General features: G+C 28.8%; 1 protein-coding gene and 1 long non-coding RNA gene across 9 annotated transcripts in view; both read left to right on the forward strand.

Moving 5' to 3' along the window:
• Positions 1–16,479, forward strand: part of LOC145184431 (uncharacterized) — a 30,117-nt gene extending 13,638 nt beyond the window's left edge. For 4 of the 8 annotated variants that reach the window (XM_090091957.1, XM_090091959.1, XM_090091958.1 and 1 more), the window contains 11 exons: positions 1,744–1,895; positions 2,574–2,696; positions 3,278–3,325; positions 6,703–6,802; positions 10,327–10,548; positions 11,970–12,076; positions 12,189–12,280; positions 13,985–14,011; positions 14,097–14,170; positions 14,898–15,056; positions 15,791–16,479. In XM_090091957.1, coding sequence (XP_089948083.1) covers positions 1,744–1,895; positions 2,574–2,696; positions 3,278–3,325; positions 6,703–6,802; positions 10,327–10,548; positions 11,970–12,076; positions 12,189–12,280; positions 13,985–14,011; positions 14,097–14,170; positions 14,898–15,056; positions 15,791–16,022 — 1,336 coding nt within the window. In that variant the 3' untranslated portion in view covers positions 16,023–16,479. Of the gene's footprint in view, positions 1–1,743; positions 1,896–2,573; positions 2,697–3,277; positions 3,326–5,777; positions 5,833–6,702; positions 6,803–10,326; positions 10,549–11,969; positions 12,077–12,188; positions 12,281–13,984; positions 14,012–14,096; positions 14,171–14,897; positions 15,057–15,790 lie in introns of all 8 variants that reach the window. The other 4 variants (XM_090091962.1, XM_090091963.1, XM_090091964.1 and 1 more) reach the window with 3 other exon arrangements.
• LOC149886455 (uncharacterized) overlaps positions 1–23,404 on the forward strand; it is a 45,380-nt gene extending 21,976 nt beyond the window's left edge. Inside the window, exon 2 of the long non-coding RNA XR_016453819.1 lies at positions 23,181–23,404. This is a non-coding gene — a long non-coding RNA (uncharacterized LOC149886455). The remainder of the gene's footprint in view (positions 1–23,180) is intronic.
• The last annotated feature ends 167 nt before the right edge of the window (positions 23,405–23,571 follow it).

Below are 23,571 nucleotides of genomic sequence, written 5' to 3' on the forward strand. Positions count from 1 at the left end.
CAATTTTTATTATTTTATCCCATAGTGCATTGTTTGAAGCTCTTCAATGTCATTGCACTACATAATAGGAGTATCCTTATTTTCTACCAATCTTGCAAAAATTTTAAGTAATAGGTTACTTACCTTATTACTTAATTCATTTACTTCTAATAGCAATGGGAATTCATCAAGATTGAACAATTTTCCAATCAGCTTGTTGCTCTCAATCAGTTTAATATTGAAACCAGATTTCATATTTCCATCCTCCCTCACTTCTCAGAAATTGTGCAACTTCTTCAATTGTATTGATATTACTTATAAATAAATCTGAAATTACAAATTGGCTTTAAACTTATTAGAAAATTGTTTCTAAACTCTTTTTTTTTCAGCAAAATTTTACGTGGTATGTAGCTTGAATTAAAGTTCATTCAAATTATCCAAAGAATAGAAAGGTTTCTTAAACTAATATTTTCTGACAAAAAGTTGCTTTAACCAAAAGTTTTTGAAGCTAAGCTGTTCTCTATTCATATTTGCTAAAATAATTGTTCCATGCCTCTTAGTTTCCTATCTTAGCAACAAATTTCCTGGGTACTCATCTAAAATATGTGATTTCTCTCCAGGCCCCTGTTGAAAAAATTTTTTTTTCATATTTTTGAAATGAGAAAATGTGTCTGATGATAATCAAAAAAAAATAATTTCTTGGGATGTGTTGCAAAGTTCCTAATCACATTCCTAATTACTTTTTAAAGGTTCAAAATAATATATTGCTGATAAAATGTACAGTGGTGTGAAAAGTATTAGATTTGCCTTTAAATTTCATGGATTCAGTGACATGCACTGGTTTCTAGTATTCTATTTTAACATTCATTCTGTTCTTCCAATTTACAGTAGAATTGGGAAAATTTGTCATTTATAGACAGTATCATCTTTTTTTAATTATTAGACAGTTAAATCATCATTTTTATGTCATCAGACAGTATCATCATTTTTATATCATCAGACAGTTCATCATTTTTATATCTTCAGACAATATCTTAATTTTTATATCATCAGGCAGTAACATCATTTTTATATCATCAGACAGTATCATCATTTAATTTGCCATGTTTGATTACTTCTAAAAATGATTATCATAAAAAATAAAAAAGGATGTAACTGACATGCTCACACTGTTGAAAATCCATGCTCTGGCCAGAGAATTCATTTCATGGATTTCTCTGGCCAGAGCATGGATTTTTTAGTTTATCATCTAGATAAAGTCAGCAGCATTTTTTATTTTGCTAATGTTGATATTAATCAATAGAAAATAGTATTTTGCTTTTTAAACCAGTTTATAAAAAAGTTTTTAGTTAAGTTTGTCTGGCTTTTGATCTTTTGTACAAATGTGGAGGCTGCCTGAAGATACACTATTGTAATGTTTTATCATTTTTTTTAAAGATATTTTTTAAAGATATTACTGTGGGACATTATTCGCATAACGAACCTTTGATGAACTTGTTGAAATTGTAAAGTTTTTTATAAATTTTTAAACTACAAATCAAATTTGTTCACTAAACATTGTTGCTAATTTTATCTAATTGAAAAACTAAAAATACTATCATGCATCAGTCAAAGAAACCAATCAAATTTCAAGGTGTTACTGATATCTTTCTTACCACTGTACAAGCATAAATAAATTTTAATATAATCTGGACAAAATATAAAATAAGTATTTTCATCAGAATATTGTTTGGCTTTTTTTTTTTAGTATTTACTTTTTTGTAGTTTTGCATGGGGGTATATTAGTGATAAATGTGGAAGAAAGTTATCTGTCCTAGTGGCTGGATGTTGTCTTGCAGTTACAACACTGATGTTTGCCTTTTCTTTCAATTACACATGGGCTGTGGTGACAAGATTTTTGCAGGGTTTGAGCATGGGTGATAAAATGTTATTATTTATTTCAGCAAATTTCCATTGCATGGTTTTATATAAGTTTTAAACTGAAATATTTTTTACTTCATTCAAATACTCTATGTGCTCTGTCATTTAATATATGATTTCCTTTAAAGAAGTATTAATCTGGTGACAGTTTTAACTGAAAAAGAATAAATCTTTTTGCATCCTTATAGATATAAATATAAAATGTATGTTCCTTTAAGCAATTATAGTTACTTTCAGTAATGCGAAAAGGAGAAAAGCGAGATTCTTTCAAAATAACATATATTCAAGTTTATTTATCTATTTTAATTTCATAATGATGATTTTTTTGATAACTTTTTTCATAATTATCATAAAATGAAATTACTTTTGTAAAGCATTAAGTGCTCTAATTAGTTTTAAGGAATATGTTAAAGTTATTTTGAAGTTGAAGCTAAATTTAAATACAAAAAAAGTTCAATTTTTAATATCATGTTGTTTAAATTGATTTGTTGTCTAACAAATGAATTTAAAACAGATAAAAATTTGGTTCAATGAAGAGAAGCAATTCAAAATAAAGTATTAATATAAAAACTCTTCTTTAAAAAAAGCATCATAGACTTTTTTCTTTTTTGCATTCTCAATTCAGTCATTTTTAATTAAGTGGCTGCAATTCTAAATGGTGTTTTTCTTTTCAGGAGTCATTGTGATTGCAAAAGCTTATATCTCAGATATTTCTGATGACACAAACCTTGCAACTGGTATTGGTTTAATATTCTCTGGATACAATATTGGGTTAATTGTTGGTCCCAGTATGGCTGGTAAGAATGGTTACCAGTCTTTTTTGCATTTTTATACCCTAAAGACTTCATTTATAGACTGTACCTACAGGTTATATTTACAGTAAGTAAGAAACAACTTTCTACCTACAGATTACTGTTGTAATTAATAGTTTTTATCTATTTCTAGTATAAGTGTAGTGAAATTCATTCTTTTTAAAATAAATACAACTATTAAATTGTAAAAATGAATTGTAAAAGTAAATTGAGAAAAATAAGTTGTAAAAAAAAGTTGTAAAAATAAATTGTAAAAATAAATCAGAAAAATAAATAGTAATATACTACAGATTTTATTAGCAGATTGTAGGAAACAATTTTATGATGATAAAATAAATTGAAGTGTGTCCATTTTACTTTTTTTAGGATGTATTTTTTATAGCTTTGAATCTATAATTTCTGATGCATAGATTGCATTTGACTAGTTGTATTGTATTATCAGATTGCATACAATGCAATCTGATTATAAAATGCTAGCAGTCAAATGCAATCTTTCTAAAAACAGCATAAATATTCAGGAGGAATCAAAATGTTTTTTATAACATTGTTTTAATTTATTCTTACAGGATTTCTAGCCTTCCCTGCTGAGCAATACCCAAAGGTTTTTAGTAAAGGTAAAAATTCTTTTTATCATTTTAAAGATAAATGAATATTAAGTTTGTTGAATTAAAAATTATTAAGTTTTTTACATCTTTTTTTCTTAGTTTTTTAAAGTACTTTACTTTTTAAAAAAATATAAAGCATGGTTCAGAAAAATCTGCCCACTTATTGGAAAAAATTAATCTTAAAAAAATTAGTTATTTAACTGCTTTTTATTATTTAAATAACAGCAAAAGTATATTTTAAATAGATTAATGCATTTCAGTTGAGCTCAATTAGTGACAAAATGTCTACAAAAGTAGAAATTTTGAGGAAAAAAATGTTGCACAAATATCTTGAAAATCTGTAAGCTTCGGCTAGACTTATTGCAAAACAGTTGAAAGTTACATGAAGTACCGTTGGTAATGCTCTAAGACTGAAAACTCTATAAATTCTTACAAAACTACAAAACTCTTTAAATCAAAAGAAAGCCTGGTACTAGATAAAATAGTGGTTTTGTTGATAAATTATTTAAAAAAGCGTAGACTCATTTGAAAAAAATCCCAGGACTGTAAATTTATGATTGAGCAAAAAAGTTCAAAATCAGAAGAAGCTCTGCAAGATTTGCAAGAATAAAATGTGGCTGTAAAGCATACCATGCCATTAAGTAACCTGTCAGAAATACAAAGTGTTTAAGTGAAAATTGTACAAGATTATTCTATGACAATATTCTTAAAAAACATGGCGGCTACGTAATTATGGATGATGAAACCTATGTAAAATGTGATTTGAATCTTTTGCTTGGTAAAAAACTTTACTCTGCAGTTAATTGTAGAAGCATGTTTCATTGAATAAATTTAGTAAGAAGGTGATGATATAGGAATGTTTTTGTAGTTGCAGACAATAGAGTAAAGTTTTTGTAGTAAATTCAACAATCGACTGTAAATTATTTATTGAAGAGTGATTCTTAAGTAGCATTTGCTGCCTTTCATTAAACAACATAGAGGTCCTACTATATTTTGGTCTGATTTAGCTAGTTCACATTACTCTACAATTACAATTGAGTGGTATAATAAAAATGACATATTTGTCCCCAAACACATGAACCCACCTAATTGTCCACAATTTTGTCCATTTGAGAAATACCGGGCCATAACAGAAAGATATTTAAAAAAGAAGGGCTAAATTGTTCATTATCACACAGAAATGCATGATAATTGTAATAGAGTAGGAAGACAAGTCTTAATTCTTTATATTTAATTTTGCTATAAATAATGGCTGGATTTTTTCTGACCATGCTTCAAAAAACCACAAGTATGTAACAAACTCAACATCTTTTTTTTTTTTTTTTTTTTTTTTTTTTGTTTGAAAACGCTGAAAATGCATTAAAGTTACCCTAAAACATTTTCTATCAAACTTTTTTAAATTAGCTTGTCTAAGTACTTACAAGGAAAGTATTTTTGTCCAGTTAAAAAAAGTTTCAACATTCAGTTTTAGGCATGGCTGTAGAGTCTGAGTTATGGTTATAAGTTATGGAATAAGCCCTGGTTTTATGTAGTGGTCTTGTTTCATTGCAGCTATGACTTTTACCATCCAATAATTTGACAAATTTTTCATTTTATTGTAAAAGAATATGTGTCTTTGTATTTGATACTGTAGTTATTAAAATGACATGTACAAAGGTTTCTGGCCACTTTTTACAACTTAACACAATATTTTGAAGCAGCACCATTTGCAGTGATAACAGCTGCATAATTATGTGGTGTTGACTTGACTAATAAACGCAACAAGGTGGGATTTTATCCCATTCTTCCTTCATTTGAGTAATTTATCTTTGTTTAAACATCTATACTTTTCAACTTGATGAGTGTTTCCCTTAAGTGTTCTATTGGGTTCAAGTCCAGTGATTGAGATATTCAGATTAAAGCTCTCACACTCAAAGCAAAAAATCACTATTTATACAACTTGGATGTGTATTTGGAGTCTTTATTCTGCTAAAATCTCCAATTCTTTGTAATAGTTTCTTAAGTATATGATAACAAGTTGTTTTCTAAAATATCCTTGTAAATTATTTTTCATATTTCAGTTGACCTTCACTAATAGACCAACTCCTTATGCAGAGAAGGTTTTGCAAACCATTTTTCTTTTTTGGAATTTGGTGCCCATTATAATTTTTTGTGCCTTTAGGATGTCATGCAAGTTGTTTATTTCATTTCCAAAAAGATTAAATTTAAATTTAATCTTTTTTCCAATCTTTGACTGTCTGACTAAGGTTATCGTAGGCAAGTTTTAATTGGGCCTTCTTTTTCTTTTAATTAGTTAATAGTTTTTTAATACTTATATGAGCAAAAAATCCCATGTTATATAGTCTTTGTGTCATTGAACTGTGGCTAAAGTTAGCTAGGTGTTCATCCTTTAGCTCACATGCATTTTCGGCAGCAGTTTTTTCGACATTTGCAATTGATTTATGTTTAATCTACTTTTTAGATATTTTTCTTGGTCTTCCACTAGATGGGTGATCTGTTAAACCATATCCACATTGGTATTACAGTTAATTTACCTATTAATAATAGTGAAGCAATTTCAGAAGAAAATTTGACTTCTTTTGAAAATTTTATTTTTCATGAATTAGGATATGAGTTCATAAAAGGTGAGGAGAGAATAAACATGTCAAGCCATGTTTATCCTCTCCTGACCTTCTATGAACTAAATGTAAATATTCAATGTTGTATTATTTGTAAATGTGATTTTGAACATCCTACCATATCAATATATATTATGTGGTTGGAAACATTTGCATATGTAAATGTAACAATTTACAACTGTAAATGCATTAATAAACTTAAATAAAAAATTTTCTTTATATTACTTTGTTTCCTATGTTTCTTACTATTAGTATAATGATTATAATTCATTAGTCTTTTTTTAAAAATAACTTTGAGTACGAAATGTTACTGGGCAGAAACTTTTGCATGCCACTGTATGTGATGACTATATCTGCTATCCTTTATCATTTTTTAATTATTTTCATTTTTTCATTATCTCCATATATATTTTTATATTCTTCAAATATATTTTACACATATTGTTTATGTTATTCATATTCTTTGCATATATTTTCTTCATATATTCTTCATATCATTCATAAATTTATTTTTTTCATACTACTTTTTCTTATCCTGCACTATGCAGTGTTTTAAGTCAAAATGATTTGATTTATAACACTGTGCAATGCAACAGTTGTATTCTTACAAAAGAGGTTTTTTAAACAAAAAAGTGTTTCCTATGATATGCAAAAGTTTGAAAATTTTAATGAAAAGTGTTTTTAAATTTTATTTAGAATTAAAAGTTATCTGTTTTTGTTTTTACTTTTGTTTTTGGTCCATCTCTATAAAATATAATCTGATTTTAGGTTCATTTTTTGACCATTTCAAAATATTCATCCCAAACATGATTATTGTTGTTGGGACAACATTGACATTGTTTAGTGCTGTCTTTGTTCTTCCAAAGAGGTAAAAATTTACTTTTTATACTTTTTTTTTTTTGCCTGATTGTTAAGACTTACATGTTCATGCATTAAAAACATAAAACAAACTAATAAAATAGCACAATAGTTTCACATTTTCAGTGAAGAAAAATGAATCACAATAGAAATTATTTTGCAGTTTTTTCTCAAAATGTTTCAAAAGTGAAGCCAAATGAAATATTTTATTTTTCAATTTTGATGCAATACTGAGCAATGTGTGCAACAATTCCTTAAATAAAAAAAGTTGAGACAAATGCTTGTACTGCACCAAAATGGTTGTTGCGGGGATTTATGTGTTAGTTTTACATTTTTCCCTAATTCCGACTGGATTTTTGGGAAGGATTGAATTTTCTAAAGTTTTGACTTACAAACAGTTACACTCTTTTAAAAGTATGAATGTTTTAAAAAAAAGGTCCAAGCTTTTTTAAAGCACTTTGCCTGCCCAAAATGTCTGACTGTTTAAAAAGTCAAAATGTTGTGTTTTAAAAAAATCTTTTTTAAAACTCTGGTTCTCAAAAAGTACAACTTTTTCAAAAGTCAAAATAAATCTTTATATTAATATTCAAACATATGCTTTTTTGAATAAATTTGTGTCTAGTGATTTTCAACCAGCCTGAATCATTTTGTCGGTAGTGTAGATATATTAGGGTGGCCCAAAAAAACATTTTGTCAAATTTTTTTGTAGCAATTTGTTTCTTGTGTTTCATTTGATTTCAAAACAGCATAGAAAAATTATTATGAATATATGACTTCATTTAGCATTGCCTCATCTACACTGAAATTTTTAATCACTTTAAATGAATTTTGTGAGTATGTATATATAAAGCACACAGAAAATGCTAGAAGGTTCTGAAAAGTTTTAGAAAAATCTATACAATTCTAGAAGGTTCTGGAAGGTTTTATAAAATCTTTAGAAGCTTCTAGAAACTTCTAGAAATACCTGGAAAACTTGAGAAGGTTCGAGGAAATTCTAGAAAACTCTAGAAGTTTTGATTTTCATATAAATAGCCAGCTTCACCAGCGCATTTCAAAATAGATACAAAAATCAAGTCTTAAAAGATCAAGTGTTGTGGCTATGTAAATATCATTCATTTAGTTATGACTACTAGGTCGAAAACTGTTGTTCATTTAATTGGTGAACCATCTGAAGATTTTTCTGAATGAGTTCTTCCAACAGCGCCAAATGTTTTGAGTGTATACTTTCATTTACACAAAATTAATAGTGTCCAAGACAGATGCTATTTCTGATGTCGTGCAAAGACTGTTGATCATCTTGGATAAAGCATGTATCCCAACAGCTGAAAAGCAGGCTATCATTAAAAGTTGGAAGAATTTATTGACAAATACCGAAAGGTTGAGAAAAGTGCTTAAAGAGGAGAGATTCAATGTGCAAAAGAAGTTGACTTTGTTAGCTTCACATCATCCATCTTTGACATCGCACACATCAATACTCACACTATATTCAGAATTGAAGAAGCTATCTTTGCATCCTTGGTTTACATTAAAGCTTGGATTCAGTGTCCCATTCCAGCAGTCACACCTCTAAATGATCTGGATTTTATCAAGCTTTTTATTGATTTTAAGAATGTTTCACCCTACATTTCTGCTTTCCTCAAATTTTCTCATGATTTATGCTTCCACCTGGCAACAAATCCATCCTTTCTGAAGGCAACAGCAGTGGTTTCTTTCTTAAAATTTGTCAATGACTGTGCCAAGCAGGGAATCACACTAGCACCAATATTCAGCTCATCTCTCACCAAATCAGAGGAGGAAAACCAGTACTTGCTTTAAATTGTTGAACAGCATCATCAAGAGTTTCCAGATGCAAAAATATCAACTGTGCTGAAGAGACTGCAACTTGAAGACCTTCAGGGCTCAGAAAGTTCAGACTAAAAAACTTTTTAATGTGTATTTTTGAATGGCGTGCTTACAACTACTCTGCAATACAGTCAGGTTAATGTGTCTTGTATCTTGTATTATTTTACTGTTTAATTCCTGCTGTGTTATATAATTGTATCTAATAATTAGATATTATTTGTATCTAAAAAACAGTATTTTAAACCATGAAAATTTTTCATTTAATGCAACTGCCAAATACCATAAAACATGAGATAAAAAGTGCACTGAGGCAGTATTTATAGGAGCCCAAATAGTGTGAATTTTGGTAAATATTTTAAATCCCAATGAACCAGGAAACTAAAATGCTCATGAAAAAAAACCAACTTCATTTTTTTCCATTATTAAGTGAACCACCGAAATATATATATAAAAAAGTATATGGAAAAGTTCTACAATTAGATCAAATTTTTCAGAACTTCAAGTTTGTTTAAAGTACTAAACAAAGTTGGTGTTTGTTTTGGATAAGGTGCTTCTGGAAATGGCTCACCATTATAAGTATTCATTTCTTTACATATTTCTATCATATTTTGATTTTTTTCTATATTTTCTATATTTTTATATTCACTTTATATATTTTTTAATATATATATATATATATATATATATATATATATATATATATATATATATATATATATATATTAGAAAACACTATTAAAATTATTTTCAGGAAGTCCCAAATTTTATTTATGATCATATTTAGATTTCTTGGATACAATACCTTTTCTTATTAATTTATTGCTGCATTTTTTTTTTTAAAAAGGTGAATTCAAAAGTAATATAACTCTTAAATTTTGAATTATTTTTTTAAAGATTTATTTACATAGAATTTTTTTAACTAAGTTCATTGAAAAATATGATTAAAGTTTTTTTCAAAGTTTTTTATGGGAAAAAATAGCCAAAGAGCTAAAAAGGACTAAATAAATTTGGAATAAAGTTTTAATCTGACAGTATTAGATATACTAAACATCCAAAAAGCAAAAGAAAAGGTCTTTGGTACACTGTACCAATTGTAAAACACAATGGTAGTTGCATGGTGTGATGATGTTACTCTCATAATAATGTAGGGCTATTTGTTCAAAATGGATGCCTAATTCTATGCTAGTTTAATGAAAAGATGCTACTACTTGTTAAAACAAAAATGGGTCAACAATGCTGTTTCCAGCAAGATAATGACCCTAATGGCACTTTAAGGGTTGAGGAAAACTGATTCAAGTCTAATAAAGTCTTTGTCTTAGACTGGGCTAGCTAAAGTCTTGATCTAAATCACTTTTTTCTCCCTATTGCAGCTTTACACTAAAACAGGGGAATTGCTATATACAAACTAGCTAAGGTTATTGACTTAATGGCTCGAAAGGCAATGCCACTAAATACTGATTTGATTAACAGTTATAAACTTCATAGAATTTGATTATTTTCTTTACTTTTTCACTTTTTGTTTTCAAATATGACTGAAAGTAAAAATAATTTTGACCTAAAAATTTTTGTTTAGTCCTATAATGCCTTGAGCATTATCTTCTTGAAACTAAAAGGGGTTGAAAATCAAAATGCAAAATTACAAGATTTTTTTAAACTAAAATAATTAAGTTGATAAGTTTTGTTTATTTACAGAATATACCGTGATGTGGTATCAATAACTATTCAAGACAAGAAAGAAAACTCTGAGGACACTATGGATGTGGATGCTTATCTTAATTGTTCTATTGATAGTACGTCGCTTAGAAAAAATAATCAACCAATCTCTGAACTATCAAGATTGATTGATCCCCAGCCATCAAAAGCTGAAGCATACTGGATATGGTTGAAGAATAGTAGCTTAGGAAAACTTTTAAGGTACTAGTGCAATAAAAAAGAAATTATTTACAAAATGAAGTAATCATTTTAAAAGCTGCATAAAAAAATTGAGTTGTCCATTAAAATAGTTGTATTTTGTTTTTGATGTCTTATCAAGTATAGTTTTAAGAATCTGTTTGTGTGTCGGTGAATTAATTGCTTGTTTAACCTTTTGAATTTTAGAGAAAAAATTAAATGGTACTTAAAATTGATCTGATTCGAACTGTTTGTTAGCAGAGGACAAAAATGCAAGACTACCAATACAATTGATTAGAATATCATTAATCTGGAGTAAAATAGATTCCTTTTAACAGCTAAACAAGCTTTTAAAGTTAAGAAAGACTAAATCACAATGACACCTTAATTAACCAGAATCCAGAACAGAGAACAAAGTTGTAGAGATAGCAGTTCGAAAGAAATCTTTCTTAACTGCAAAACAAATGACATCAATTGGAGTTTGCGAAGAGGTATGAAAAAATTCTAGTATCATATTGGAAAAAGGTTTTGTCCCTTGTCTTATCAGATAAGTCTAGAAAATGTGCTGAAAAAGGATAAGTTTATAAATTGAGTTATTTGCAAGGCACTGTAAAGAAGCAAGACATAATGTGATGGGTTGGAGTAGTATGAGTTCGATTAGAGTGGAAAAATTGTTATTTATTGATGACAAAACGGGTGTTTCAGTTTAAGGTCTAATTGTGACCATCTAAAAAAATGAGAATGGAAAATGATTTCATATACCGGCAATATAATGACCCAAAATATGATAAAATGAAGCTACACTTTCATGCAAATAATCTAAAAGTCTTGATAGAACATTTATGGAATATTTTGGACAAAAAAATTCTCGACCAAGCATTTAAATACAGAGATGACTTGAAAGAAGCTATAATGAGTGCACAGAGTAATATAACAACAAAAGAGACCCAAAATTTGATCAAGTCAATGTCAAAAGGTCTAGCTGACGACATTATGGCTAAAGGAGGCCCCACTTGACACTAATTCTCTTAAAATTTGGTAATTTACATAAAATATGATTAGTGCAAGTGTCTCAGTCATAAACATGAAAGAAAAAAGTTTTTTTAAGTGAACAATTTATTAAATCAAATATAGGCCTTTTTTTATAAGTGCTAAATGAATTTGTTAGCATAGTATTGGTTTGTTAATGTAATACCTATGTGCAGGTCCTGAGTTGCAGAATATATTATCCTGCTGACATATTTATAGATGTTAACCAGTGCAAGACATCAATTAGAGTTCTATACTTAAAGATTTTCTTTTCCTTATCTATTGACTATTTCAAAATGTTTATTGTTTGTTGGTTTGATGTGACAGAATTTATTTATTATTTCTTTTGATTATTTTTCTTAAATTTTGTAATGTTTTTTATTAATTTTTTTCAAATTTTTTTATTTTAACTTTAGAAATAAAGACTTTCTACTTTCTGCTTTGCTGTATGGTTTATACACTGTGTTTACCATTGGTTATGAAGAATTGTTCCCTGTATTTGCTGCTACTTCAGTTCAGTATGGTAAGACTTTCTAGTCGCAATACATGTTTGCATACACACTTTGATCATTCACTCTTTGGATAAGTTTTATCCTTTGTTTGATTTTGGCTTTAATTGCTTTCATTTATTGTAGGGGGTACTGGAATGTCAACATCTGAAATTGGTTTACTGTATCTACTTGTTTCAATTGCTATGTTCATTGCTCAAATTGTTTTAATCAATAAGGTAAGATCTTCTTGATATTTAAACTTTAAAAAATGGAATGTTTGCTAATTATTGTGAGAGTCTAAGTTGGTAAAGATTTTCCAACAAGTTCTAAATACTTGTACACTGTGAATAACTATTATTTGCTGCTAAATTACAGGATTCTAAATGCACCAATGTATATACAAATACATATACAAATACATATACAAATAATATATATATATATATATATATATATATATATATATATATATATATATATATATATATATATATATATATATATATATATGTATGTATGTATGTATGTATGTATTTATGTATGTATGTATGTATGTATGTATGTATGTATGTATGTATGTATGTATGTATGTATGTATGTATGTATGTATGTATGTATGTATGTATGTATGTATGTATGTATGTATGTATGTATGTATGTATGTATGTATGTTACATACATACATACATACATACATACATACATACATACATACATACATACATACATACATACATACATACATACATACATACATACATACATACATACAGTATGTATGTATGTATGTATGTATGTATGTATGTATGTATGTATGTATGTATGTATGTATGTATGTATGTATGTATGTATGTATGTATGTATGTATGTATGTATGTATGTATGTATGTATGTATATATATATATATGTATATATATACCAGTATATATACTGGTATATATACAATTATTTATATGCTAAAAAAAAAGGAAAAATGAATAAGGAAAAAATGCTGCAATATTCTGTTAAAAAATTTTGTTTGCAGCATGAAAAACTATTATGTGAAAAAATTTTTAAAAATAGTTCATATTTCATTTAAGTCACTAATTAAAATTTTGATGAAAATTGAATTTAATGTCACTTAGGGATTACTTTTTGATGTTTTATAATATCAAAAACTTGTAAGTGTTTATAAAAGTGTCAAAAGCATTCTAATGAAAAAAAAACTTCATTATGTATACCTTGTAAATCCCCTTTTTCTTTGAATTACTTAGATGTAAAAACCTTGCTTTCTCCAAAATTTATTCTTAGTTTTATGATTAAACCGACAAATTAATTTATATATGTAAAGTGATTTTTAAAAATGATTTTCTTTTTTTCTCGACAATTAAATACTAGAAGTTGCTGATTTGTATTTTTATTTAACAGAAACTAAGATAAAATTAAAACTGAACATGCATGAACCTTTTGGTAGTTACGTTTTGATGTTTTAAACATGCTAAATTCTGAAACGTCTAATTCGGTATTTTCTATGACTATTTCATTGTTAAATCTTTTTTCTAAAACTAAACAGTTAAAAGTAAAACTATGGTTTAAATTTTAATAATTTTAATGTAAAAAGTAAAACAGTATGAGTATGAAAACTGGGTATTTTGTATTGTAGTGAGAATGTTGTACTGTTTAATCTTTTTTTTAAAACTAAACAGTTAAAAGTAAAACAGTTTATGGTTTGAATTTTAATATTCTGGATTGAAAATCATGAACTTGAACTTTGATTGAAGCTTTTTATTCACAAAATTTTTGTTGTGTTTTCACTAAAACAAATATTCAAAAATTTATTAATGAAGTTGTTTGTTTTATTGTTAAAAATATTATTTATCAACTTATCATTATAAATATCTTTAAAGTTGCTATAAATGTAATACTCTACTTTATGCTATAGACTTTTATATGATTATAGATGATTGACCGGTTTGGTTCAAAAAAGGTAAGCTACTTATAAATTTCAAAGATTCTAAATGTAATCCAGTTACTCCTCTTGCTAAGATGTCTGACCCTTTTTATGTCTGCAGATATTTTTGGCGTCGTCTCTGCTATTTGGTGCATTAATGCCATTAATACCTTTAATTGGTCTCATAAAAAAAAAGTAAGTAATTTGTTCTGCTCCTATTGCTCAATAGGGAAAACTGGGGCTAGTTGGCTACAGGGGCAAGTACAATTGATTAATTTCGGAGATTTCTACCAGAGAGTATCAATTCCTCTGCCACTCTTACTTCAGATCAGTTTGTGTTTTTATATAATAGTTATGTGATATGTGTTTATTTTTACTAAGATATTTTGCACATAATACAAATATTAAGATAAATTAAATATGTAAAATAAATCTTTAATTTTATATAATATATATGAATTAAAATATTTTTGATATAATAAGATATTTTTGATATGATAGAAATGTTAAGATCAGTTTGAAAAAGGTCTGTTGAATTAGGATTTTTTTTTTTCTAAAGCTGGCTACCATCTTCATAGGATTATAATAAAAAAGATTTGTACTTAAATTTGGCCCTGAAGGATGATACCGTTAATGATAATACTCTTAATGATAACACTCTCTATATAATAGCTATTCTAATAAGCTATATTCTTTCTTTCACTTTCAAAAGTCCTATTTTGTTGTTATATGTTGTATTGTTAAATATTACCATCATGATAGCATGTCAACAAATATGTTAAAGTGATATTCAAAAGTTCTGCTGTTACAACAGTATATTTTTTAAAGAGCATTTTATGTTGTAGGTTGAGATATAGGTGTATGACAAGAAGATTTTATTTGGTAAGAATAATTTTAATTTTTTTCTGTTTATATCATTTAGAACAGTTCTTTGGGTTGTTTTGTGGTTTAACCAAGTTATTGTGCGCATAGCTATGATGTCAGGCTTCGTTGCTATAAATGTGTTTATAAATAATTCTGTTGAATCAGACTTGCTGGGCATAGCTAATGGCATTGGGATGTCTGTGTCTTCTGTTGGAAGGTGAAGTACTAGTTTTTATATTTATGAGGGTAATTTTGAAAGTTCGTGAATTAATATAAGTTGCGGTATATTAAACATTTGCAGTGGATTGCAAAGCCACACCTAACAAACCTCGGCTTTAAAGTCTACAAATGATTTCTATTAATTATTTCGTTAAATATCCAAATCATAAATTTAAAGTGTTTTTTGTGTTATTAAAAGAAATAATATTTATGATTGTGTGTTTGAGGGGAGGGGGAGTGGGAGGGGGAACCTGTTACGCCCTGCAAATTTTCAAAGGGTCGAACGATAACTGTAAAGTAATATCAACTTACCGATTGAGTTAATCAATCGTTTGAAAAATAACTATTGTGAAAGATAACTAATGTAAAGTAAATGTTCGAAAAATAAACTAATTCATGAAAGAACTTAACAATCTTCCATTGTTATTTTCTTCTTGTACCCTTGCAAGTGTAGTTTCATAGCAAAACTTGCTGCTCCATCTCATGTCTCAGATTTCCATTCTTTAAAAGGAGTGTAAGCGACTTTTCATCAAATAAAGAACCATTAGTGACTACAAGTCACTGTTTTAAGACTTCCGAAAAATAAATATCACGGGTACCTTTCGAAGTACCTTATCTACTGTTTATTTAAAATTATTGGGCTTAAAGTAAAAAAAAAAAAAACGCTTTTTGTTTGTACGAAAATGTTAATAAAGGTTATATTTTAATTTAAAACTGTAACTTTCTATTTAGATCCGTTGGGGCTGTAGGTTTTGGCAGCACTTTCACCTGGTCTTTGGGAGACAAGAACAGATCGTTTCCGTTCAACCAATACTTTGCGTTTATTTTAATTGCGATTGTTTCCGTAATCGTGTCGTTGATCACCCTTCGTGTTCCAGAAAGCTTAAATAGAAAGAAAGGTAAATCATGTGGACAAAAACCAGCAGTAACAGTTCAAACCAGTGTATTTAAGTTAATTCAATGAAAATTTCCTTACTGTTAAAAGAAAATGAATTAATTGGATTGAAATTATTAGTTGTGGTCATATATGGTGAAGATAACGATAAACCTCTCTCCTTGAAAATTTATTAGTCCACATATGGCCCGAGAAGGCTATAACCCCAGCTTGATGTTTCGGAGAAACCCTTTGGAGGGAGTAACAGATATACGCATCTCTGATATCAAAAATTCAAAAACTGAAATGGAACTATTTCGTCCAAAAATAAAAATCATTTAAGAAATTTTCATTCTTTAACGCAATGTTTGAATGATAGCTTCATATATTTTGCATTTTTTACAGTGTAAATAATGCTTTCTATCAAATTATGAAATTTTATCTTTTATAATAGAAATATGGCTAGTGAAGTTTTTTGTCTACAAAAATTTTCTTATTCTTTTAAAGTTCTCATTTAATTGTACATATTGAATAAATTACAACTTCTTATTTCAGCATTTTTATGGCATAAGTAATTTTCATCAAATCTTTCCAATCGAACTTAATTTATATCAACTGTGGTAGTAAATAGAATTTTCAAAATTGTGTTTATCAAATTTCTGGGAAACTGCTGTTATTCATTTAGTTTGCTCATCAAGTGACAGCAAAACTTACTAGTTTGAAAATGCCGGATGTATGGTTTGTATGAAAAAGTGTACTCACAGTCTTACACCATTTCTGATTGAAAGAATCTAGGAGCAGTATAATTGTCGAATTGACTTTCATGATGCAAGAAAGCCTGAAGTGATCTGTGACAATAGCAGAATTAATCTTCAAAGGAAGCACAATTGAAGGAAATATCAGGCCTTCAACTTTTTTTCAATTTTCTAAAGTAGTCATTCGCCCCACTACAAGGGTTCAGATATGTGATTGCCTGATCACAAAATTGTCCATACAAAGCCGAATGAAAAACACTGCTTGGAAAATTTGATCACTTCTCAATCTGCAGTAATTGGAAAAAGATTGACTCACAATTGCACTCAATATACATTCAGAGAAAAAATGCTCCAACTCTAGCAGTAACGTAACTATGATGGATTGGGAGCAAATACTGTAGGCAATCCATCTACAGTATTTTGTCCAATACTGTATGCTCCAACTATGGCACTAACGTAAATCGAGGCGTTGCCATCGCCTCGCTTTTGCCGAGGCGATGGCAACGCCTCGATTTACGCTACTGCCATAAGACCGTGAAGAATGGTGGAGGCAATGTAATGGTGTGGGGGTGTTTTTCTGCTAACGGTCTAGGTCCAATACATCGAAACGATGGAATAATGGCCCGTTTCATGTATAAAAATATCCTGAAAGATGTTATGTTACCTCATGCTGAATAGAATATGCCATCAAAATGGGTTTTTCAGCAAGACAACGATCCGAAACACACTGCAAAAGTAGTCAAGCAGTGCACAGTGGGCCAGGTGGTAGACAAAACCTCAAAAAAAAATATTCGAAATACTTCCAACTACTTAGTATATTATGTATATAAGAGCATAATGTATGGTTTAAAACATTATTTGTGGTTTGATAGAACATCATAAATGTACAAATATCATTTACAATTGAATATATTTAGAAATTCATTAATTTTTATAATAGATATATCACCTACAACTATGACAATGAATAACCTTTAAATTATTTAACATATGCAAAATTAATTGACACATTATTAAAATTTAATTTTATAGCTTTGCGAAAAATACCACCACAAATTCCAAGGTCTTGTATTAAACTCACAGTTTCATTTTGAAATATAAAGGCAAGATTCTTATTTATAATATCAAAATATTATATTAAAAGTGGCGCATATAGTTTAGAACCTGCTGAAACAGCTTATTAATGTTAAAATAAGTTAATACAATACATGTATAGCCTGTTGGTGGTGTTTAATTCTGCTCTCAGCTGCCCCTTTAAGTTTGGTAAACATTTAAAAAAAGATATTTTCGTAAAATGCTAATCGCGACAAACCTATTTTTTTGGTTTTAGGTAATAATAAGTGCTGTGCTCATTATACTGGCCTAATTAAATGTAGCTGAAATGAAAATAATGGCCATATTCATGTTATATTAGTTTATAGTGGTTGCACTAATTATGTTAAAATCATTTTTTTGTAGTTGATATGAAGATAAGTGATGTCCATAAATGTATACGGCATGACCAACTAAAACCTAGTGATAAATCATTTTCTTTGTCTGTAGAAGCTATTCTAGTCTCTATAAATTTGGGTTCTACTGGATGTGCTGCGTTTTTAAAAGTATATCAAAAGAAATAGAAGGATGCAAACCGGGGAAATATAAAGTTGGAAATATAAGGAAATATAAAGCCTGCATTCCTGGATTAGGTTTTTTGAAATGGTATTACATATTGGATACAAGCTGGAAACTTAAAAGTGGCAGTCTAGAGCTATTGAAGATAAGGAAAATGTTAAGCAAATGAAGAAACGTATCCAGACAGAATTTACGAACCAAATAGGACTGGTTGTGGATTTCCCAAAAAGTGGAGGATCTGGTAAGTGATATTACATAAATACTTGTATATAAATCATCAGGTTAACTATCACATATATGCAATTTGTAGGTACCAGTAATGATGGAAACACCGCTCGACGAGCCTTTGCAGACTATCAATCAACTGCCTAAATTTTGAAAGTAGATGAAACTCTTTTATTTTATTTTTAGATCATTCTAGTCACTTTATCATCTAGATTTGAAATTGGTACTGTCAAGTTTAAAGAGTTTTGTATTACTGCTCTTAAACTTTACATATCTAAGTATTCCTGGTATTACATGTCACAATCAGTACACAAAATTTTAGTTCATGGCCATGCCATTATTGCTAGACAGTACTTGCCAATTGGACTGATGTCAGAGGAGGCACAAGAGGCCCGGAACAAGGATATTAAAAAGTTTAGGGAAGATTTCAGTAGAAAGACTTCTAGAATAGATACAAATCGCGACCTGGTTAACAGACTACTTGTATCTAGTGATCCTGTCATAACATCATTAAGAAAAGGTCATAACAAAAATAGTAAGAGTTTTAAAAAAATCCCCAGTGAAGTTCTGGCTTTGCTGAGGGAATCAGCTCCACCTTCTTCTTATTCTTTGTAGCTAAACACAATTTGTTGTTTGATTTTTGAAAAGAAGTTTGATTAAAAAAAAATTTTTTTACTAAGCCTATTAATTGTAATTTTGTTATTAAAAATTAAAATATTCTTGATAAAAATAAATATTATTTCATATATAATGATTATTTATATATCTAAATGAATTTGGGGAGCAATTGGGTAATAATTAGGTTTTGTCCACCATATCCTATATATCTGGCCCACTGTGCAGTGGTTTCAAGACAACCACCTATCGGTGATGGATTGGCCGCCTCAATCTCCGGATCTCAACCCTATCGAGAACCTGTGGGAGATCGTCAACCGCAGAGTTAATCGTGAAGGTGTTCGTAATAAGGATCAACTGTTTGAACACATCCAAAAGGCCTGGGCAGCGATTCCACAAAGTTTTATTGACCACCTGATCGAATCTATGCCTCGAAGATGCAAGGCTGTAATCGACAACAAAGGATTCGCCACGAGATTGATAGCGAAATACAGCTTGGTCAACATTTTGTCGAGTTGCACTTGTTTTGTCCAGAAGGAAATCAACTTTTTTTAATACTTTTGATTAATTTATTAATTTTCGTGTACAAATAATGAACTTTTTGATGAATAAAACTTGAAGAACTTTGTCTCTAAACAGTTACATAGCTATTTCTCTAAACTGAAAAAGTGCAGCACCTTTATATAAAGAAACTAAATTAGCATTATTTGGTTGCAAATGTTTTGTCCAATACTGTAGGGGAGAGCGGGGTTGGTTGTCACACTTTTTACATTTTAGACTGCTCAGCTTTTATTTTTCATCAAATCAATGCCTAACTTTGCACAAAAGTAGTTGAACTATTTTCGGTAACTATTAGAATATTTTTATGACATTGAGTGAAATATTTTTTGCTGTAAAATCATTTATCAAAGACCTCTTCCGTGTAACAACCAACCCCACCCACGGGGTTGGTTGTCACATACTATGGGGCTGGTTGTCACATTTTTTGGTATGTTTTGATTATATTTAAAACTGGTATCAATAAATTTTGTTTATATAATACCAAGAATAATTCTGAATAATCTGGGAAAAAAAAGGCTATATACTAAAAAAAAGATAATACTATATACCGAAAAATGATTTACGATTCTTATTAATATTTTTTTAACAAGTTTTATTCTTTTTGTAATAAGCAAGCCTTTCTTTGACCGGTGAGTTAGTGAGAATCATAGATGAATGCTTTTTCCTACCTTTTTTTGACGCTAACCTTGGACCTGCTTTAGGCAGAGGCCTAATACTTTCAGGTAGTATGATTGAATTTTTTAAAACTAATGGAGTGATTGGGTCCTGATTAGAGGTTTTATTTGCTACAATTAGATCTTCTATTGCTATGTCTACCTGATTATCTGGTATCTGAATAGATTCTTTAAACCTTTTATTTGCTGGTTCTGGTTGCATTGAATATGGTTTACAGTTTTTTTTATTTAAATCAAGCTGTGAACAAGGTGGGTCAGGGTGATCAGTTACATAATTAGGAAAGTAATCAAATTCAGTAAAAGTATCAGGATTTAATGGGTAAATACCTGTTGCAGCAAAACCACTCAAAATATTGTGGGAAGATACAGCCTTTGGAAATGCAATGTTTACTACTTTTGGAATATCATATATTGTAACGGTTTTTCCAGGATTCATTACCAACCATGAAGTCATAGCAGTATTTATATAGTTTTTGAGGGGACCATAAACTGCCCTGTCCAAGGGCAGCAACTTATGCGTGCAGTGCGGTGGAAAGATAAGCATTACTATTCCATTTTTTTTTGCCACATCTAAACCTTCAATACTAAGATGGGTTTCATGATTGTCATGCAACAATAAACAAGGTTTTTCATTAGTGCATATTGTATTGCCTACAAAATGTTGTAGATATTTTACAAAGTTTTCTTCTTTCATCCAATCACTTGCATTGGCATCTCCTGCACTTCCTGTTGGTGCTCCTATTAGGAAATGATTTTTAAAGTTTTTACGAGGAAAAATAAAAAAAGCTAATGTTACAAGAGTTCCTCTTTCAGCTGACGTAATGGCTCCTACTTGTTTTAATCCTTTTTTGGCAACAACAATTTTAGGTCTTTGTACAATAGTTACAGCAGTTTCGTCCATGTTCCAAATGTCATTTGGTGAGAACAAGTAGTTTTGCATACAGTGCTGCAAATTGCTAAAAAATAATGCAACATTCTGCTTATTGAAATTTGTTGCTCGACTTAAACTAGTAGCTTCAGGTTGCCTAATGGAAATATTTGGGTGGCACTTTATAAATCCTGTAAACCAATCCTTACCAGCTTGTTCCTTTACAACCCAAGAACTGGGAACTTTTATATTATTTTTAACTGCAAGCTGGAAAGCAAGCTTTTTTACTTCAGTAGGAGTTAAGCCAAAATAAATTTCTGCTGCTCGCAACAGGTATGTGACAAGTTCTTTTTCTACTTTGTCTGGCAATATCTGTTGACTTTTGTATCCTATAATGTTCATGCAGGTGGAGTTTTGATTTTTGTCAACTATATCTGTTATAGAACCATGTGATGGGTTAGTAATAATAATTTATATATATATGGGTTATTAATAATAATAATCTATATATATATATATATATATATATATATATATATATATATATATATATATATAGCTATTTCAAGTTGTATTATTTTCAAATACAATATCTCTTGTTCGTATAAGAGTGCTCAATATTTTGTATAAATAGAGCAATATATATATATATATAAAACGAAGAAACAACAACTATGTATGTTACTTAAAGTTTCATGCCTAGCGGCAATCATCAGCCATGAAATAAGTATTTCATGGGTGATGATTGCCGCTAGGTATGAAACTTTAAGTACCGTACATAGTTGTTGTTTCTTCGTTTTATATATATATACATATATATATATATATATATATATATATATATATATATATATATATATATATATATATATATATATATATATTAGATTTAGTGTGTGTGTGTGTGTGCGTCTATATATATATATATATATATATATATACATATATATATATATATATATATATATATATATATATATATATATATATATATATATATATATATATATATATATATATGTATATATATATATATATATATATATATATATATATATATATATGTATATATATATATATATATATATATAGACGCACACACACACACACACACTAAATCTAAACAATGTTCAAACAAAACAACAGACAATCGTACAAACAAAACAACAAACAGTTGAACTTCTGTATTCCTTTTTCTATAATTATATTAAACATTGGATCACAATTTAAAGTTGTACACATTGAAATAAAAATTATTTAGATTATAGATATTTAGTTAAACAAAAATAACACATTGACTTAAGATTTTTAAATAATATATTTAACATTAAAATATTCCTCAATAATACGGACAAATAAACAAGGAATATTTAAAAGCGGCGTTTAGTTTGCAGCACACGGAGTCGAAGCAATTGTGACAACCATCCCCATATATTTTGTGACAAGCAACCCCTTGTTTGTAAGTTGCAAGACACCTCTAAATTTACCTAAAAGCGTGTGAATTTCATGAGAATTTTTTGTGGATTAAGTTACTCAAATGAATAAAAAACTTTAAAAATGTACATTCAAAGCACAATAAAGAAATTTTCGCTTGGTAAAAGAAAATTTCTAAATGAGTAAAATTTAACTTTTTCATATCAAAAACCTATAAAAACAAATAACTTGTTTTCTACACGCTAAAAAAAGCTTAAAATTACACTGAAAATGTTTTTTTTTAAGTAACATTTTGATTGAATGATTTTAAAGTTCTAAATCTTATCTACATTTTCTGTAATAAACTTTGCGACAACCAACCCCGCGTGACAACCAACCCCGCTCTCCCCTATATTTTGACAGTAACTTATCAATCATATTCTTTCAAAGTTTTAGTTTTAAAAATACAACTAATATTGTAAATATGTTCACTATTCCATACAAAAATACTTCAATGTAATTCTAGGTCCTTCTTGCTCAAAAAACCTTTTTGGTAGTAAGCCAAAGTTGACAGCAGAGGATTTAGTGCAAGTTCAAGTCAAACACAGGGTTGTCTAATTCAGGCGTTAAAAAACTAACCATCACTCTGAATCAAGTTACAAAATCACCAATTGTTGAACCAAATAATAGAGCAACGTTTATGCAACTTGGAAGTCAACTTACCTATTATTTTTTATCAGAGTTCAATAGGTGTTTGCCTGGATCAAACTAAAACAAGGAAACAAGTTGTTGTACACTGCAAGAATCTTAAAGAGATTCAAAATACGAGTTTCACACGGAGACAAATATACTCAGAACATCTTGTCAAGCTGGGGATGGATGGTGGTGGTTGCTTTTTCAAAATCAGTCTGGGCATT

This window comes from Hydra viridissima, unplaced genomic scaffold, assembly GCF_058129835.1.
Source record: "Hydra viridissima isolate aposymbiotic clone 2 unplaced genomic scaffold, HvirCarnegie_v1 scaffold_7, whole genome shotgun sequence".
NCBI classification, from domain to species: domain Eukaryota; kingdom Metazoa; phylum Cnidaria; class Hydrozoa; order Anthoathecata; family Hydridae; genus Hydra; species Hydra viridissima.